Source organism: Tachysurus vachellii, chromosome 8, assembly GCF_030014155.1.
Source record: "Tachysurus vachellii isolate PV-2020 chromosome 8, HZAU_Pvac_v1, whole genome shotgun sequence".
In the NCBI taxonomy this organism is placed as follows: domain Eukaryota; kingdom Metazoa; phylum Chordata; class Actinopteri; order Siluriformes; family Bagridae; genus Tachysurus; species Tachysurus vachellii.
This window is the reverse complement of record NC_083467.1, coordinates 18279427-18300662: the sequence shown is the minus strand read 5'-3', so window position 1 is coordinate 18300662 and position 21236 is coordinate 18279427. Positions and strand designations below refer to the sequence as shown.

At 37.8% G+C, this 21236-nt stretch overlaps 1 protein-coding gene across 2 annotated transcripts; it reads right to left on the bottom strand.

Moving 5' to 3' along the window:
* Nucleotides 1-2691: 2691 nt before the first annotated feature.
* On the bottom strand, nt 2692-20867 carry LOC132850286 (solute carrier family 35 member F5-like). Of its 2 annotated transcripts, none has more exons than XM_060876713.1 (16): nt 20712-20867; nt 18265-18360; nt 18042-18147; nt 17425-17568; nt 15672-15734; nt 15130-15202; nt 12575-12750; nt 11270-11351; nt 10997-11084; nt 10844-10908; nt 9741-9845; nt 9477-9636; nt 7460-7550; nt 6742-6896; nt 4116-4212; nt 2692-3362 (listed from the first exon to the last, which is right to left on the bottom strand). In XM_060876713.1, the coding sequence occupies exons 2-15, from the start codon at nt 18276-18278 to the stop codon at nt 4131-4133; spliced, it is 1404 nt and encodes a 467-aa protein (XP_060732696.1). In that variant the 5' UTR covers nt 18279-18360; nt 20712-20867; the 3' UTR covers nt 2692-3362; nt 4116-4130. The 2 variants fall into 2 exon arrangements, with proteins under 2 accessions (XP_060732696.1, XP_060732697.1); XM_060876714.1 differs by having other exon boundaries at nt 2692-3208.
* Between the last annotated feature and the right edge of the window lie 369 nt (nt 20868-21236).

Sequence of the window (21236 nt, the reverse complement as noted above, 5' to 3'; positions counted from 1 at the left end):
CTTTTTTGGAGTGTAATTTTAGGCATAGAGAATCTGTTCTTCAAAACAAAACAAAACAAATGGACAGGGAGAGAAAAGATCCTGGAACCTATAGAAACAGCAGTGCTCCAAGCTCCATAGTGCTGAATGCTCAGGGCTAATAGTCAAGGTCACTAAAACTATCTGCTCCAGGGGTACCATATGAGAGCTGTATAGTATATTCCCATAACATCATATCTCATTATGTCTATGCCTTACGTATATCTTGATTACATACAGTATATGGAACTAATAATGCTTATCCAGGCTGATCACAGAGGCCATGTAAAACTTATTTTCTTCGTTCTCTAATCCTATAACATATCCCTATTGCAGTGTTGAGGATTAAAATGCAATATTCAACTTGTCTAGATATTTCCTTCAAAACACTAAATGATATGAATCACAGCAATATTTTTACAACCCTTGTTTTTTTAGTAATATAAAATTGTCTTTCGTAAATGTAAATTGGCAGGTAAAATGAAGGGTAATAAATGAATAAAAGTATCTGCCGTACTGTTATAAACAACTCAGTAAGTAAACAGCTCTGAAAGCCATCTACATTAATGTCTGCTAGAATGAGGGCTCATTGCTCAACACTAAGTCACGTATATAAAAGTGCTATAAAAGCAGAGATAAGCCACTGCACAGGATGTACTGAAACACTGTGGGCCAGTGTCTGTCAGAATCCGTAGCAAAGCGATGAAGCTTCGTCTCAGTCTTTGATTTGTTCCCTGCATTAAGGGCTTCCCGGACCTCCTCCCAGAAGCCGTGTAAGCAGAAGGATCCAGGATTTCTGTTATTTTTCCTCCCTAAAGAACCATTTTATAATGAGATTTATTCAATTCTGTACAATTCCTTCTAAGCCCTCCTAGAGGGCATATCCCTTTTTATTTGTTGTCAACGATTTAGTACATATTAAGACCAATAAATTAGCATAAAAGTTGACAGGATAATTTATTTAAATAAGTGATCATTGATTTCCATTATATTCAGTGCCAGACTACTTTTCAGTTCTATTATTGAGCAACTCCTACAAATTATTCAGTAAATACAGTACCGCTGTTAGGAAAAGATATGTGGTCATAGGCCAGGACATTTAAGAGTTTAATATGTCAATAAAATTCTTTTTTTCATGTCTTTTCTTCTGAAATTTGATTCTTGATATCTTACAGGGTTTATTGGTTTTCACTCTACATTCCTGAATGTGAACTCCAGTGATTGTCAACCTAATCTCCATATACCACATGTCTATTATATACATTTCAAGAATGTTAAGGTCTTTCCCTCTAATGGGAGAAAAAAGTCTAAAGGCAGGGGTTACATTAAATATTTAATGTTCAACAAATATTTTTATACAATGCTTTTTTACTTAAATTAAATTTATCATTCATTCATTCATCTTCTACCGCTTATCCGAACTACCTCGGGTCACGTGGAGCCTGTGCCTATCTCAGGCGTCATTGGGCATCAAGGCAGGATACACCCTGGACGGAGTGCCAACCCATCGCAGGGCACAAACACACACACTCTCATTCACTCACGCAATCACACACTAGGGACAATTTTCCAGAGATGCCAATCAACCTACCATGCATGTCTTTGGACCGGGGGAGGAAACCGGAGTACCCGGAAGGAACCCCCAAGGCACGGGGAGAACATGCAAACTCCACACACTCAAGGCGGAGGCGGGAATCGAACCCTGACCTTGGAGGTGTGAGGCGAACGTGCTAACCACTAAGCCACCGTGCCCCCTAAATCCAACTATGCATGGATAACAAATATTTGGAGAACGTGTAAATACAAGAATTACATTTTAACTGCAGTGCTCAAGCACTGGAAAGATATAAATGAGAGGAATTATGAAGAGCTTTAAGGTCTGTTTTATTTTTAAGAACATCATTGTTAGTGTAATGTCTATATCTTTGAATTTGTTTTGTATTTTTACCATTTATGGCTACTGGCTATAGACTTTCATTATAAATGTTTTTCAATTATATGTATTTACTGTGCTTTCTTTGCTTTTGGCTACATTCACATTACAAGTTCTCCAAATACCAATTTCATGCAGATCAGATCTGTTTCTTTTGATGGATCATATTTCTAACTGCAAATATCCCATATCAGTCTTTAATGTGATTGCACCTGTCTCCCGAAATGCCCCACATCGGCACTAAGTCTTCTTGGCAACAGTACAGATAACTGATTGCCCAAATATCAGCTTAATAACCAATATCCCCATCCTTCCACTGGATCTAGACTGTGGGTCGTGATTGTCATTCCTGTCCCGTTTTTCTGCACTGGACACAAATATGATATTTACATGCTTATTGGGAAACAGCCACATGAATTAATAAAATAATAATAATAATAAAATAATTAATAAATGTGTCCCAGGACTGACTTTAAAAAAGATCAGAATTATGTGTCCACATTTTGAAAATAGCTGAAGTTTTCCTTTAAAATGGAGACTTAGTGAGTTAACAGCAGACCAACACCTACACCACTTACCAGTGAGCCAATCTGAAATTGGCTAAAGTACTGAAGCTGTGTTGTATCATGATCTATGTGGGCTGTATAGATTTACAACACGACATGTTCTCATAGAGAAGGAATGAGACATGTTTTATACATGTTCCAAAGAAAAAAAAAATCAGGAGAAAACACTGGACATATGTGCTCAATAGTGTTTACTTGGATTTAGATTGGATTGAATTTGGTAATTCATACCAAACACACACAAACTTTTAATTACATGGTAATGGCAATACATACACACAAAATATTAATTGCCATGTTGCATGATTTTAGTGTCTTGTTTCAATGGTGAAATACATCATTAAGGATTGACTAGACCTTGACACTATAGACACTATCTACAGTACAAAGATTAAAAAGATAATAGGCTACTTGTAATTTATGGGAAAATGGTGATTTGAAACCAGCAAATCTGCATGTATACACACACACACACACACACACACACACAAAATGTATTACACCTGTTTGTGTATTGTAATATGTGAAAGACCTTGCAGGCACATTTGTTAATGCAAGATCTCAGATTCTGCTGATCGCTATTCCATTTTGTGTGGCAAAGGCTCGGTTTTGATACTGTGATTGGAAAGTCAGTCAGTGTGCCTGGATCATCCATCACGACCAGTGAAAGCTGCTTGCCTGGATTCTGGCCCTGAGATATCACAGCCAACAAAATGAGGATTAAAAATGGTCAATCACAGGGTCTTCAGAACATGTGAGGAGGAGGAGGAGGAGGAGAAGGAGGAAGAAGTAATACAAGGCACAAAGGCAGGTTTCGGATTGTCATTTGCACTCCTTCTTCGTTCCTGTATGAAGAGGTTTTAACTTTAGTCAAATCAAAGTGAAGCAATGAAATATTAAAACGCTGGTTCAAATATTACTAGTTGCACAATGAGAAGAGCAGACTGATATCAGTGTGTGTACATGTGTCTAGGTGGGTGGTAATTCAAGCATGTTCCTCATCATTTCTTTCTGAAAATTTAGTAAACGCACGCACATGCCTGAAAACACCCCACATACACACAGAATATATGCCATTTGCCTCACTCATCTGGTTTATTGCGGTTGATTTGTTTTTAAAATAAAATGAACATGCGATGGGTTTACTCAGGAGTACTGTGCTACCAAGACCACACAATTGCACTGGATTCCTTGGGAATTACATAAAGCCAAACTAAACAGTCTCCAGCCCACCAACATCTGTGTTCAACAAAGTCTTCCTTAGCTCTTGTTTATGCATGTGTCTTAGGACGTATAGCAGATGGCAACAAGACATCCTCCAACCCAAAGAATGAATTTCATTAAATCTCTGCAAAAGCACTACAGTCCCATCTGCACACTTATATCATTATTAAGTAAAACAACACATTTGAAAATCTGATCAGAAATGTTAGCATTGTTTATTGAGTCCAATAAGCCTTTATGTTGTCATCTTGATTAATAATTCTTTTCTTGGGTATCATTTCTGGGGCAATCGAAGCAAACATGGTCTTCATAAAGTGAAATGCAATGAATTACTTGGACTCTTAGCGCATGTCTGTACAAAGGTTGTAGCTTACCTTTTAAAATGTTAATCAAGAGCAAAAATCCCTGTTCTCGAGGGCAGAGCTCTGTAAGGGAATGAGACTTTCACACTGCTCACTGTCCTCTGCTAATCTACAAAACACCCACACAATACAACACACATTACACAGATATAAACTTTACTGAATACAGTGTCTAAAATACCACAATGTTTAGGCTCAGCGTTCTAGTTTTATTAGACAGTCCACTTATCTTTAAATACACCTGAATTTAAATGTGTGTAATGTTAATCTGGATTTTAAACGTTTGTAAGGGTAATCGAACAACTAACATTTTATGAAATGTACAAAACTAAAATGTAAACTCATTCTATTAAGATCAACACCATAATAAAATAATGAATCACTGTAATGAATTGTAGTTGTTCATCAAAAAAAACGGTTTTCAGATTCAGAAATAGTTAGGCTCAGTTATTCCCTCCAGTGGTGTAAGGATACTACTTCACTACACTACTTGACCTGCCATCAAACACAACTGGTACACCTTTACCTTGCTTATAGTAATTCATTTACACTAAATAATTAGAAATTACACAAAAAAACACATCTTAGCAAGTTAAAATATCTTGATTCAAATGTATCTATTGTTTCTTATTACAATAAACCAAATAAAAGCTTATTAAGTCTATTTCTAAACATATTTGACTATTTTTAAGCTTTACTTTCATTGTTCTTGTTTCCTTGTTATTATGCTATTTTTATTATGCTGTACTAATTTAATGTCTAGAAAGAAGCAAAAGTATCTGCCAACATTTAAAGCTTAAGGATGGATGGATAGATAGATCTGCCTAGATTTGCTTAATATTCTTATATTTGGTTTATTGAAATCTTATAATGAGAAACAGCAGATAAATTGTATTCACTCACTCACTCACTCACTCATTTTCTACCGCTTATCCGAACTACCTCGGGTCACAGGGAGCCTGTGCCTATCTCAGGCGTAATCGGGCATCAAGGCAGGATACACCCTGGACGAAGTGCCAACCCATCGCAGGGCTAAATTGTATTAGATTAAAGATATTTTAACTTACTAAGATGTCAAGTGGTGGTTTGGGCGGTTAAGGCCCTGGATTGTTGATTGGAGGATCAGGGTTCAAGCGCCTGCACTGCCAAGCCACCACTGTTGGGTCCTTAAGCAAGGCCCTTAACCCTCTCTGCTCCATATTACTGCTGCTGTAATATGGCTGACCCTTGGGGTCTGACCCAAACTTTCAAAGTTGGGATATGTAAAGAAAAGATTTTCACTGTGCTGTAAAGTATATGACAAGATACTTTACAGTAAAAGTTATACAACAAAAAGGATTCTATTCTATTTTTTGTAGAGTATAGAAGATCAGTGGCTTGCAAACCCTTTTCCCCCTTACAAAAGCATTCAATGCTAAGAATACAACAACTTCCGACTATATACCGGAAAATACCAACATGGCACAGCAACACGAGTAATAAATCAAGGCATACCTTTTAGTTACAATCAGTTTAAAAGAGAATTATTAGTAATGTGGTGAGACAGAGCAATTATGGTTCACAGCTTAAGAAAAAATGAGGAATCCTGCATTCCAAGTCTTTTAAACAGTCTCTACAGTAATCAGTCTCTTACTCCTAATCCTGCTGTCACCTTGGGTTATATTCTGATTCAACATACTGTATTCAGTTTCACTCTCCTAGTACAAACACACTGGAGCTATGTAGGATTGTAAAGAAAAGAGAAGGGAATATGCCACTCAAACACAATAGATGTCTGAAAGGTAGGTAGGAGCTGTCAAAGCATGATGACTAGGAGAAAACATAAGCAAACAAAATACAACAAAGCCTGAAAGCATCCTGCAAAAGCACAATAGACCAGGATTTTTTGAAATAAGATGCTGTCATGTTTAGACTGACTGTGAAATTAACAAGCTTGAACTTGAACCTAATTAGCCATGTAAAGGTCTTCAACTAGAATAGAGTCTTCAGTTAAAATATACACGATTGATTATTTAGTCAGTTTACTACAGTAGTATGCAAAGGTTTGGCCATCTCTGTCCAAATAACCACTATCCAAAATCTACTTAAAGAAACGCAAACTGAAGTTTTTGGAATGGTCCTTATAGACCACCAACTTAGGCATCATGGACAATCAGTGGGTATGTCTTAAACATGCAGTGCATAGCCCAAGAATACCTCAAAACTAGGAACATGCTAGAAACAGTGGTTGAAATGTCATTGCTGGCTACAAAAACCTGTGCAATCTGTCCAATTTTATGTAGATGTATTAAGTTTAACAAATATAAATTAACTTTGCGATAACAAAATAACAAGTGTTCATTTTTTTAGATAGTTTGCTGCAGAGGTTGTATTTTTTTTTTCTTCATTTTTTTACTTCTAAACATGTTTTGTGACAACCTCCATTGTTAAACAGAGAAGCAGAAGTCACACCAAATAGTAGTTTAAAAGTCAAGGTCTAGTAACTAAACAGGCGGAATAAGTTGTGGCTTCTGCTTAATTAGGATAAATACCTGTAGCCACCCAAGATTTGATGCCCCGGTCTATAAATGAAACCTTTATCTTTACTTCTACATAGAAGTAGATTTAAACATTTAAACTTTCAGTGAGGTTTCCCCACCTGTGAATCCTGTGCTTGTGGCAGATAAAGGAGAAAACTCTCCGCAGTGCCACCATTGCCGGGTCCCAGTTATTGTAGTGGCTCAGGAGTGCAGTCAGGAAGAAGGAGAGAAAAACTGGAATTGCCCCAGCAAAGAATAACCACGAGAAACTTGTCTGGGAACACACACACACGCACACACAGACACACACAGACACACACAGACACAGACAGACACACAGACAGACAGACACACAGACAGACAGACACACAGACAGACAGACACACAGACAGACAGACACACAGACAGACAGACACACAGACACACACACACAGACACACACACACACAGAGACACACAGACAAACACACACACAGACAAACACACACACAGACAAACACACAAACAGACACAGACACACAGACACAGACACACAGACAGACAGTTTAGGTTACACTGTATGTTGAGAATATATAGTGCAGTCAGCAATTTTTTTTCATTGAAATAAAAATAGCCACAATTCCTATACAGATTTCCCAATATAAATGCAAATACCCTCAAATTAAAGCTGACACACTGCATTTTAACCTCTCTGCATGTTTCATTTTAAATCCAATTTTCTGCAAAACAAAGCAAACATAAAATCCCAACAACTACATAACTATTTATGGACGAAACTGGACCTGCATTTGCACATCATATATATAAGCTTTAGAGCATTTTATAAAAACACCTCACCTTCTGCAAGCACATATCGGTCAGGATGGACAGCGGAATTGTCAAACTTAGAGCCAGTGTCCCAATTAGAGATGAAGTGAGAAAACAGCCCCTGATAAACACACAAACGTACATTCAGTATGCCGTTTAACGTTCCTATTCAAGACCTATATTTTCATATAAGCTCTTGTTTGCATCTGATATTTTTTATGTAAACACAAATTGCCAGTGCCCTTTTCTATGCTGTGGTGTGCTGGGGAGGAAGCTGAAAAAAGAGAGCTGCGGCACGACTGGACAGACAGGTGAGGAGGGCAGGCTCTCTGGTTGGAACAGACCTGGACTCACTGGTGACAGTAGCAGAAAGAAGCATCCTAGACAGACTGTTTTCCATCTTGGACAACACCCACCACCTTCTGTACAGCATATTCACCAGGCAGAGGAGTGTGTTCAGTGGCAGACTGCTGTCTTTATCATGCTCCACTACAAGACTAAGGAACTCTTTTGCGCCCCTGGCCATTAGACTGTAAAACACCTCTTAGGTATTGCAGAGTGGAAACATACAAACTGAAGAGTGACAGGTTTTTCATCTGTATTTACTTGTCTGCGTGCTGCTACTGGACATTTTACATCATATATATTTTAAAAACTGTACCATTTACACATGGACTGAGTAATTGTGGAGGTGTTTTGAATGATTATCAGTATTTAATCAAATTATCTTATTTCTCTATATGTTGTTACTGGATGCTTTAATTTCCTCAGTCAGTCAGTGAGTGAGTGAGTGAGTGAGTGAGTGAAGTAAGTGTGTGTATGTATGTATGTATGTATGTATGTATGTATGTATGTGACCAAAACTTTTTGTGCACCTGATCACAACATCCATATGTGGATGGCAAGCACTAAATTCCAGGGGTTTTGTTACCACGACATAAAGTGGGCATGTTTCCGAAGATCTTTGAAAAACGCCTTCTTTCAAAAAAAAACAGCATACTACGAAGAACAAAACAGTCATACAGGTAGATTTTTAGAAAACAAATAAACAACCAAAAACTACGGTTAGGGTTAGGATTAGATTATCAAATAGGCCAAGCCTACCTATTGACACAATATCTGTTACGCTGTTCTGAAATCCCTGGAAATAAGTGCCTGCCATATATGGATCCCAAACAGTTTCCACAAACACATAACTGTCCATGACTGAGGTCTCAACACATCGCTCATGAGCTATCCACTTCTGTGTAGCTCGCCTATAAAGTACAATCCTAAACCCTTGTTTAACTTTCTTATTTGTATATTTGCAACAACCATGATTGGAAAAACATAGTAATTGACGTTTGAATATTGATCTCTCTCAAACTTGTGCATCAGTGTGAAAAAATGTTGGCACATAAACCCTCCAATTTTGCTATTTTGCTAAGCAACTAGCCACAGCATTCTAATACTGCAGTGTTTCACACTTACACATTTGGTACTGCAACACAGGGTTAACACCACTAATGCAGCCCTGACCCTGCTTCCGAGCAGGGTTTTATACCCCTGGATTAAACACAGTATAAAAAGCCCTATTGTGTTTCATGAACAGTTTATTATGATTATTACAACAAAGTGATATTAATTTTCTATAAACTGTTCCATAAACATGATATCACGTATCTGACATTTCAGACACAATTTGTACAAATACAGTATGTTCCCAGTGAAATGGACCCGTACTTTTGTACTACATATCTGCACTCTTTGTATGACACTCTATGAATGACACTCCAATGAAATTAGTGGACCAGAACTACGTAACGGTTGTACAATATTCTCATGTGTACAACTCATCATTGCTCTAAGCTTTTGTTTTCATATCTGTAAAAAGGATTTATTCTAGTGTTCCCCAAAAACTGTTCTTTCAGCATCAGTGCCTCCCTTCACATGTGACGACATGTAATCCCTTTAACTTGTACGTATTCCTCCACACCTTCTTAAGACACGTGCAGCCACTATAAATCCACTATAAAACACACACACTCACAAATGCCACATTACGTACCATAACCAGAGGAACTCTGAGAGCACAGTGCCGATCAGGCCGTTGATGAGGATGTAGCTGATTACAATGCGATTGGGCATCTCGAACAGCTCCAACCTAGAGTAGTGCAGCAGCACAAAGCCAGGCCATAACAGCAGCAGGCTAAACAAGCCCACAAAGCCTACACACACACACACACACACACACACACACCATAGAAGTTATGAATACTAAGAGTGTGAGCTAAGAGTGTGAGTCTGTGTTAGAGTTTTCTAATCTACTCACCAAAGAACATTGGGATGTCCAACTTCTCCTCTCGATCAACTTTTCTTTTTAGCATAACGATGTAGACAGCGTATAACATCGCACCCAGCAGTGACCAGAGACAGCCTACACAAAAACAACAGCGTAACAAAACTGTCACCTTCTGATCTAACAGGTTTTAAAATTTACTCGCACGGTAAAATTCTCAAGTTTGTCAAAAGTTGATTAACCTTCTGTAATAACTCTGATAGTAGTATTTTTAAAGTAGGCTTTAATTCAGATCATGGGTTTATATTACTGCACAATTCACAATGGCTCTCCGTCTGATCCAATAATAAATGGCTAATAAACAATTACAAATGTGTATTTGATATGGAGAACCATACTGTAAGGAGACATCTAGTCAACATTTCTAGGTTGAACTTTGGAAAAATTTAATCTCCAAGAGAGAGAAAAAAGGCTGGCAAGGGAATAGTTATATCTTGTTAAGTGATAACATGAACTAACTTGAACACAGAGGGTCCACAACATTAAACGCAACTACAGACTGATAAAAAAGTACAATTTGTTGTTCTTTGATTAATGAAACTGTGATATAAGAATAATAAGATGCTTAAACATTTCAATATGTCCTGTTATAGGAAAATATCAGCTTTGGGGTGGCTTTGCATCTCACCATCTTGTCACTTTCTTTTCTTTACATATAAAAACTAACTTCATGCATTCTTATTTATTAATAATGGGCCAAATGTTTTTATGTATAAAGTACAGAAATGTATGTTATTTTGTGAGATTATTTATTTGGTGGTTCACATATTACAAAATATATAAAAAGGAGTATTAACATCATCATAGACATTTATGCAACAATATACAGCCTTTATGTTAGGAATATAAAAAAAAAAAAATCATTATTAAATCATTAGAGGAAATACTGCTGCAAGCTGCACTCCAAAGCCTAAATGTTTTATTGTGGTTTAGCCAAACTTTTTACAGTCTCAAACATCATGCATCATGGATTGATCTATCAATAATATATTTTTACCAGGTAGATCTTTAATCCCTTAAAGCTTTGTACTCTTTTAAACCACTTTGTAAGTAATCAGAGCTGGTTTAATGGTTACCAATAGTGCCTTTTCCACCAGAACTGTCCATCCCCGAAAAACTGACCACAGCCACTCCCACCATACTTACAAAAGAAGGAAAAAAACACAAATTATCCCATTAATAAAGATACAAATAAAATGTTGAGTAATTCAGATTAATGTTGAACTGACCTGAGAATAACAGCAAGCAGTTTGGAAAGTGTGAAGCGATCGCTGCTATTACTGGGAAAGATGGAGGCCAAGATTAAAGTGAAAAGGCCTGAAAACAACAAATACCACATCACACATGTGATCCAGTGATTTCAATGGACTTCAGCAGTCATTCTCAGTTCTTCAAAAAAACACTATTGACAATTACATTTACAAAAATGCTGTGGAAGCTCAGAGTCACATCTAGGCCTTTAGTCTTTCTAGCTTTTAGTTATTTTAGTTTAAATTGCTCACCTGAGGTGGAGGACACAATGTTTACAATTGCCACCTGTGTGTCTGTTAGAGCCTCCTGATAGGCCAGATTTGCCAGGAACCACTGTGAGAGAGAGAGAGAGAGAGAGAGAGAGAGAGAGAGAGAGAGAGAGAGAGAGAGAGAGAGAGAGAGAGAGAGAGAGAGAGAGAGAGAGAGAGAGAGAGAGAGAGAGAGAGAGAGAGAGAGAGAGAGAGAAAAGAGAGAAAGAGAGAGGGGGATAGAGAGAGAGACAGAGAGGAGAGAGAAAGAGAGAGACAGAGAAACCTTAACACCATTTTTGTTTTCTCCTGTATCATCTAATACAAGGATATCAGAATTTGTATATATATATTTTTTAAATAATAAAATGATATTTGGCTAAATGTACCACTCTGCTTTCACACAATTATAAAAACATCAAATCAAGCTGCCCAGTTACTTTCTCCTTCAATTATTGAAATGTTTTTCAAATGTCAAACTGTACAAATGTTTCTGCTCATGTTCTTCTCTATTATTACATTCTGTATAAGGATCTGAAACCACATTGTATGACAAACATACAAAAATAGAGGAAATCAGGAAGAGGAAAATACCTTTTCACAGAACTTTATTCACAAAGATTTTTCTTTGTGTGTGCATAATAAATATATACAAGCATGATTATTATTCCTATTTAAATGTCCTCTTTTTTACATGGACATTAATGGCATTTGGCAGATATGCAGTGACCTGCAGAGGTGCTGTATTAATATTAAAGAATACATCCCGATTCTAATTTACAGACTAAAAATAGCATCAGTGTAAAAACTCTGTGGATGTAATATAGTAAGTAAAGCACACAGACAACACTCCTTTTTCTAAAGTGCTAACTTGAGGAGTATGTCTTTTTTTTTCTTTTTACAAATATCATCATCAATATCCTTTGTTTACTTATTTATTTCTTTGCTTTGGCAACTATTAAATTATTAATTAAGCAGTTAATGTATAGCAATAAAGCATGTGTGTGGGTGGGGGAGGGGGAGAGAGAGAGAGAGAGAGAGAGAGAGAGAGAGAGAGAGAAGACAAAGAAAATGCACATGTGTGTGTACTGTGTGTGTGTGTGTGTGTGTGTGTGTGTGTGTGTGTGTGTGTGTGTGAGAGAGAGAGAGAGAGAGAGAGAGAGAGAGAGAGAGAGAGAGAGAGAGAGAGAGAGAGAGAGAGAGAGAGAGAGAGAGAGAGAGAGAGAGAGAGAGAGAGAGAGAGAGAGAGAGAGAGAGAGAGAGAGAGAGAGAGAGAGAGAGAGAGAGAGAGAGAGAGAGATATCTCACCACAAAACAGAAGAAGAAGCTGATTTTTGCCACAGCACTGACACTACGTTTTCCCATAATCCTGAGTGAGGTGGCAGTATGAGACATGCGAGACAGTTTGGCTTCCAACGCCTGTGAGTGAGGAAGTTCACGTACTTCCATCACATTACTGAACCTCACACGCTGCTTCCTCACAGCTACACACACCACCGTAACACCACATACAGGTGGAAAATGAGAAAAAAAAAAGATGACACACACAATGGGAAAATGAATGTCAGTTTTAAGACCCATCATAAGTCATCATATACTTACATACAGGGAGTGCAGAATTATTAGGGAAGTTGTATTTTTGAGGATTAATTTTATTATTGAACAACAACCATGTTCTCAATGAACCCAAAAAACTCATTAATAGCAAAGCTGAATATTTTTGGAAGTAGTTTTTAGTTTGTTTGTAGTTTTAGCTATTTTAGGAGGATATCTGTGTGTGCAGGTGACTATTACTGTGCATAATTATTAGGCAACTTAACAAAAAACAAATATATACCCATTTCAATTATTTATTTTCACCAGTGAAACCAATATTACATCTCAACATTCACTGATATACATTTCTGACATTCAAAAACAAAACAAAAACAAATCAGTGACCAATATAGCCACCTTTCTTTGCAAGGACACTCAAAAGCCTGCCATCCATGGATTCTGTCAGTGTTTTGATCTGTTCACTGTCAACATTGCGTGCAGCAGCAACCACAGCCTCCCAGACACTCTTCAGAGAGGTGTACTGTTTTCCCTCCTTGTAAATCTCACATTTGATGATGGACCACAGGTTCTCTATGGGGTTCAGATCAGGTGAACAAGGAGGCCATGTCATTAGTTTTTCTTCTTTTAGACCCTTTCTTGCCAGCCACGCTGTGGAGTACTTGGACGCGTGTGATGGAGCATTGTCCTGCATGAAAATCATGTTTTTCTTGAAGGATGCAGACTTCTTCCTGTACCACTGCTTGAAGAAGGTGTCTTCCAGAAACTGGCAGTAGGACTGGGAGTTGAGCTTGACCCCATCCTCAACCCGAAAAGGCCCCACAAGCTCATCTTTGATGATACCAGCCCAAACCAGTACTCCACCTCCACCTTGCTGGCGTCTCAGTCGGACTGGAGCTCTCTGCCCTTTACCGATCCAGCCACGAGCCCATCCATCTGGCCCATCAAGACTCACTCTCATTTCATCAGTCTATAAAACCTTAGAAAAATCAGTCTTCAGATATTTCTTGGCCCAGTCTTGACGTTTCAGCTTGTGTGTCTTGTTCAGTGGTGGTCGTTTTTCAGCCTTTCTTACCTTGGCCATGTCTCTGAGTATTGCACACCTTGTGCTTTTGGGCACTCCAGTGATGTTGCAGCTCTGAAATATGGCAAAACTGGTGGCAAGTGGCATCTTGGCAGCTGCACGCTTGACTTTTCTCAGTTCATGGGCAGTTATTTTGCGCCTTGGTTTTTCCACACGCTTCTTGCGACCCTGTTGACTATTTTGAATGAAACGCTTGATTGTTCGATGATCACGCTTCAGAAGCTTGGCAATTTTAAGAGTGCTGCATCCCTCTGCAAGATATCTCACTATTTTTGACTTTTCGGAGCCTGTCAAGTCCTTCTTTTGACCCATTTTGCCAAAGGAAAGGAAGTTGCCTAATAATTATGCACACCTGATATAGGGTGTAGATGTCATTAGACCACACCCCTTCTCATTACAGAGATGCACATCACCTAATATGCTTAATTGGTTGTAGGCTTTCGAGCCTATACAGCTTGGAGTAAGACAACATGCATAAAGAGGATGATGTGGTCAAAATACTCATTTGCCTAATAATTCTGCACTCCCTGTATATAATCATAATGTATACAACACACACATAAAATCAATTACATAACCAAGTTACATACTCTATATGTCAAATGTTTGTGAACAGCTGACCATTACACTTGTGTACTTTTTAAAACACCCCATTTCTGTTGCTGTTATAAAAACCTTCTGTTTCCTGGGAAAGTTTCCCACTACATTTTGGAGCATGGATGTGGGGATTTGCCCATTCAGCCACAAGAGCATTAGTGAGGTCAGACACCACTGTTGATCCCAAGGGTGTTCAGTGGGGTTGAGGTCAGGACTCACTCCAGTTCACTCCAGTTTTTCCACTCCAACCTTGGCAAACCTCGCAGGAGCATTGTCATGCTGGAACAGGTTTAGGCCTCTTTATTCCACTGAAAGGAATTTGTAATGCTACAGTGTAAAAAAAAACATCTGGGACAATTGTGTGCTTCCAACTTTCCAGCAACAGACTGGGGAAGAACAGCATGTAATGGTCAGGTGTTGAGATACTTTAAGGCATATACTGTATACACTGAGAACTGATAAGGTTGAACATAAACGTTAATATTCTAAATATTAAAAATATATAATGTTTAATATTAAATATATGAAATATATTTAATACAAAAGGATGAATTCACTATATTTATCAACAATAAATAATTGACTTCACTGTATGAAGTGTTTCTAAAGTTTTTACATAAATACTTACGAGTCTTAGACTCTCGACTGACACCGTTATCAGCAACATCCTGAAACTTCACCGGCACATACAGAGGCTCGCTCTAGAAAGCAGTGCCACACTGTTACTGCACTGACTACACAACAAAAACACTTTCTTTGTGTGAAGGGTTTGTTTCTGTCTGTACAATGAACTAGATACATTCTAACAGTGGACAAGATTCATTAAGGAGTATAAAAGGCAGGGACTAAAGGATATAGAAGGCTACATAAGAACAAAGTCTTATTACTGCTTTTAAAAATGCAGCCGCTATGGAGATTCGAAAATTGTTTTAAAATAGAACATTTTTATATGGCAAAAATATTCTCATTTACACCTAAGGACAATTCCTAAATTCCTCATAAATACTTCTTACCCAAATCAGTGCTAATATAAAAGCAGGTTCTCTCAGTTAACAGGGGTCTGGCAGACGGAGAGCCCAGAGATACAACAGTATAGGGCTCAGAGTGTGTTAAAAGGTATCTGAATCGTAAACATTGTGGGTGTGTATTGTTTTGAGGTTATATACTCACTAGGCAATTATTGTAGCCGTTTTCAGTGCCACCAGCAGTTACATGTGAATCAGTATCAGAAATCTAAAAATGACATTAAACACAATCAGTCTACCAAATTGAGCCTTCATGAACATTTACATACACTGTCATGGTGTGCTACATATTTCAAGACTCGTAAGGATGGACAAGCAAGCCTTGTGGTGACCACGTTATATGCTGCTGAGCAGTTGAGGAGGATGAGGACTGATGACAGTTTGACTAGCAGCATGGAGATTCTCAGTGATGGCCTTGAAAGCAGTTTCTGTGGAATGTGTCACTCTGAAGCCAGACTCCTGGAGGTGAGATTGAGGGACAGTTGATAGTAGACATTTGAGGATTTCAGAAGGAAAAGAGAGTTGGAGTTTGCTGAGGTCTGAGGGAGAAGAGTGGGTTTTAGGAAGTAAATAACCCTTGAATACAGTTGGTACATGCCCAGAATTTAAGATGTCACCAATGCTACTGGTGATGTAAAGGAGAAGCTCTTGGTCTGGAGCTTTGTCTGGAGCTTTGTGGAACGGATGGAACCCAGTGTGCAGGTGGGAGGATTGCAGAGCAAGAGGACCTAAAGGAGCTCTTTTGTTAATGGAGGAGGAAAATCTGTAGTTTTAGTAGCTCAGTAGTTAAGATGTTGGACTTCAACTGAGAAGGTTGTGAGCTCAAATCTCCAAAACACAAAGCTGCTATTGCTGGGACAATAAGCCATAAATGCTCAGCTCGAAAAACGAGCTAAATGTAAGTCACTCTGGATAAAGGAATCTGCCAAATGCTGTAAGGGAGTGAAAGTCTGGCAGATTTTTTTAATCTATCCATCAAAAAAGGTATTAAATCCATCAGCAGTCAGGGAGGATAGAGAAGAAGGAGCTGGCAGGTGAAGAAGTGATGAATAGAGGTTTTTCCTTGAAGAAAGTGCTCCTAGCAGAATTCACATCAGATAAGAATTTGGACATGTGAGCGTGGAAGGAGACGAGAGCCTTTTCAAGTGATTTCCTCTACTTTCTCCCTGCTGCACTTAATTGTCTCAGATTGCTGAATGACACGTCCAAGAACCAAGAGGCAGGGCAAGAAAGCTTCCTGGGGTTAGAAGACAGAGGGCGGAAGAGGTCCATGGATGAGGAAAGTGAGGAGTGTTGGTGACGACGAGAAATGTTGGTGACAAATATTATTTCATGAACTAACAGTGCATTAAAATGTGCAATAGGTTGTACCAATTCATTTGGATTTATACATATGTAATTCACTGATAATCCCAAAAAGAATGCGGCTTAGTGTTGGATATGAATGTGAGGACTGTTGAACCTTAACTCTTAACTGCTCAGCGCTGTGCTTGAATTTGCTTGTTTCCATTTTAGTCACTGTGAAGCCACCCGGCATTATAAATCGTGAATCTACTTCTTTATTAAAATAATGTTACTACCTAAGGTAGCACTTACTTACACCACTCAGGTTTTAAAATGGCCCTTATTATTAACTTTTAGTCTATCGGGTTCCATCATAGTGCTGTTAGCTGTTGAAAGTTAATTTAGATTAGAGCGTTTGCCTCTATGTGACTAAATGTAAATGTTAATCATTTTAGAAATTCATATCCACATACCTTATTTACAGGACATGCAAAGCTTAGTGTTTGGTTAATGTGTTAACATCTGCTAACTGAAAGGCAAACTGCAACTAGATATTGCCTCGCTGTAAGATGTAAAGCTGTTGAAAGCCACATGGAGACAGCTGCAGAACTCACGGATATGCCACGTTGCTGCTGAGCTGCACACTGCTGTCTCCATGGTTTCCAGAACAGGAAGCCCAGCAGGTACAGTATGAACATGGAGGTCTTCACAAACGTGCTAAAAAAGGGCTTGCTGTACTGCTGCTGCACAAACACATACTGACATGCACACAAACACAAACATCTCAGTGACTCTGAAATACATGTACCATACTGTATTCTTACGCAAAACTGTAAAGACTGAGAGTACTAACTAAAGAAATAAAACTTGACATGCTGTTATAGGAAAATAACCGAACAGTGTGATGTGATCCCGAAGTTGATTATTTTCCTATAACAGCATGCTGTCATTTTTTTTTTTTTTTTGAAAAGTCCTCCCTTACAGATAACATAGTAGAACTCTGTACATATCAGTGTCCACAATGCAAGTAAGTTACTATAGAAACAATGACATATTAGACCAAGCTGATAATAAATGAATCTATCGCTTCAGAACCATGCAATAAACAGTGCTGTGGGATTATATTACGGAAAAGTCTAGTTAAATATCAATAGTGTGTTACATTGCAGATATGCCTGTGAAACAGTATTACAATCTAAATCAAGTTTATGTCTGTTTGTGCTGTACTTACTACAGTGAGTTCGGATGAAGCGACCCAGATTACGTCCACAATCAAGAGGACAATGACACCCAGCACCAGCCTCCTCTTCTGGGCACAGCATAGTCCCCAACTCATCCTAGACACTCACAAACATGATGCAGCCTTACCATATGGATGACTTGTCTATACCTTATGCTGAACATGAGATACACAGTCTAACTGTTACACAAACTGGTGGTGTAAAGGAGCTTACCGTGCTGGGCGCATTAGAAATGGACACGCCTGTCTCTGCCAGCCTCTCTCTCCACGATGCAACACCAAGGCACATCACACGGTCGCTACATGCAGTCTATGCAGACGATTAGATGATGCAAATGCATATAGAAATCAGGGTGGGTTAAGAACGGTCCTAAATAATGAATAAGGTTCTGAAATTCATGGAATACCCTTGAAAGATGTGAATCTCAAATTAATATGTTCTACAGTTGTTTCATTGGTACTGACATTTTTTAAACAATTTGGGGAGCATTGCATCATCTCAAATGAACAGCAAAAAACTAAATAAACAAACAAAACTCCTCTAGGTTCAACTATACTTTCTGCACTGGTGCATATAATGCAGGTCCAGTTGCTAATCAATTAATAAGCAAAAGCTAAGCATAACCAGAAGGTCCACAAGTTTTTTGAGATTAGAGTAGAGGATATCCCGGAAAACATTGACTGAAGTTGTTATAAATTCATACATCTCCATTAACATTTGGACAAAGTGCGTGTCTCAAGTAGCTCCCTAGTACAGGGCACTGAAGTCAGGCTGTCTTTCTCACAAAATCCAGTAGAACATTTGACTTCTTTGGTCTTAGGTTGCTTTCAAAGAAAGCACCGGGTCATTATCCATCTGCACTGAGAAGTGTCTTCAAATGCTTATTAACATTTGACAGGATCTGAGCAGATAATATAGACTTCTACACAGAAGTCATCCTTCTGCTTTTGTCTGCAGTCACATCATCAATAAATAGATGGGAACAGATTCCTTTAGCAGTGACACACACCCACAAAACGTCATAAGACAAATAAATGTGATTCAGATCATGAGCAATTCTGTCATTTCTCCATATATTTCACTCCAACAAGGTCTTCCGCTTTTTAAGGCTTATCAGTGGTTTACATATTGTAGTAAACCCTCTGTATTTACTCTGGTGAAGACTTCTCTTAATTCTCAAGCCTACTTTCACCATGATTGTTTTCTGTGTTCTTCCAAGCATTGTGGTTTTCCTGAGCTCACCTCATCTATATTTTTCTATTTAACAATGTGCCAAATATTTGATTTGGCCATATTAATAGCTAAAAGCAAACAAACAAACCATATGCAAATGCCACACCTGACACCTGACCTTTCATCTGCTTATGTGTAAGTGGAATAATGAAGGAAATGAAATCATGGAAAATCTAAGCCAATATCTAAGCTAAGCAAATGTCCAATAACTTCTGTCCCCGCAAAAGGTGGACTTTTTAAGGACCACAAAAAGTACTGTAATTCCTTCAACGATAGCTTAAACTGGATGTGTATACCATCAAAATAAAGCTAACATTTTGTTCATTTCAATATACTCCATTACATGGACTAAGGTAACATAACTTTGTCAATGTCCAGATATTTATAAATATGACTGTATAACATATACAGGGTGTCCCAAATGTTCCCATACAAAGGGGTAATTAACATCTTTAGTGCAAAATGTCTTCCAGAGTGGTTCAAGTGGTTAAAAAGTCTTTGATGTCTTTCAGATGCCTTTAACAAAGCAAGAAACATATAGACATAACATGCAACTACTTCTGCAATGCCAGATGTGTTAAGACAAAATCATCATTTGTTAATAAAGAAACTGCAATCATGTAGAGCATCAATATATTTGTAAAAACGTTACTATTGGCTGAAAAGTGTTAATTTCCCCATATGTTTGGAGACTTTCGGGACACACTGTACTTTATTATCCTCTGAATAGATTCAATCTAAAACTCGGAACTTAATACCAAATAACACATACAATCTCATTGAATCTAACTGCAATGTTTACTAAAAATTAAAAAAAATATATGAATTTATTATGAATACACTGGTTTGTATCCCAGGTGGAAAGTTCAAGAATAAAATCTTGTACCTCAAACAAATCAAACCCACAAGCTAGCAATAATAAACAGATATATAAATAGGCTGTTACATGTTATCACACATCTGCTTATATACAATAATAACAACAATAACAACAACAATAATAATGTAGCTTAATATTTCACTAATAAAATGGTTGAGTTCCTCGTATCTGTCTGAAAAGCGTCTTTAAACAAAGCAGCAAGTAAAGAATTTTAGCATTATTAGATTCATTATAATTAGCAGGAACTTTGCATAGTTTAGTGTGTAATTAAAGCTCTGTTTTAAAGGTGAAACAAAAACCTTTAATGAAACTAGAGACAATCTGGTTATATGTCGCTACTCTGTAATATGAACACATGTCGATTTAACAGGCGCAGTTAAGTTTGTTTTTAGCTGATTGTGCTAACACATGGCTATGCTGCTAGTTAGCTCTCACTAAAAACATTAGCATGCTTTAAAAAGCAACTAAACCTGCAGGCAGCACAGTACCCACTCATGAGCAAAGCTAATTTAACTACTTATAAACACGACAGTTCTGGCCCCATTACCTGGTTCTGAATTCTTCATAAAATGTAGAAGAATAAATATGTGTTGTCAGTAAGAAAAGAGGATAACAGCTCAACTAGTGCTGTAAATATTTACATGACTTTTTGGTAGTCTGCTGCTGCTGCTGCGGATGATGATGACGTCAATTATCAAATATTATGGGATGTGTAGTTTCAATACTGGTAGGCCAATCACTATGTGTTAACGGTAGACATGGAAAACTACATTTCCCAGAATGCATCTAAACGAAGATTTTTTTTTCCGTCTATTTTTTTTACTTCCTTAACTACCGATTTAGTATAAAACATTTAATATTATCTGTTTTTTTGTTAATAATGAACTAGATGAAGTAAATTACTTATCTCCAGTTAAGTGTTCTCGCATGTTTACATGACGTGTAGATTATATTGGTCCTGCAAAAAAGTCTATAAAGGTAAAATGCAGTTGTCTTCATTACACATACAGACAGGGTGTAGATAGTCATAAATGCTTCCAAATAAGGATCCTGATCCTAAACCTGAACAGCT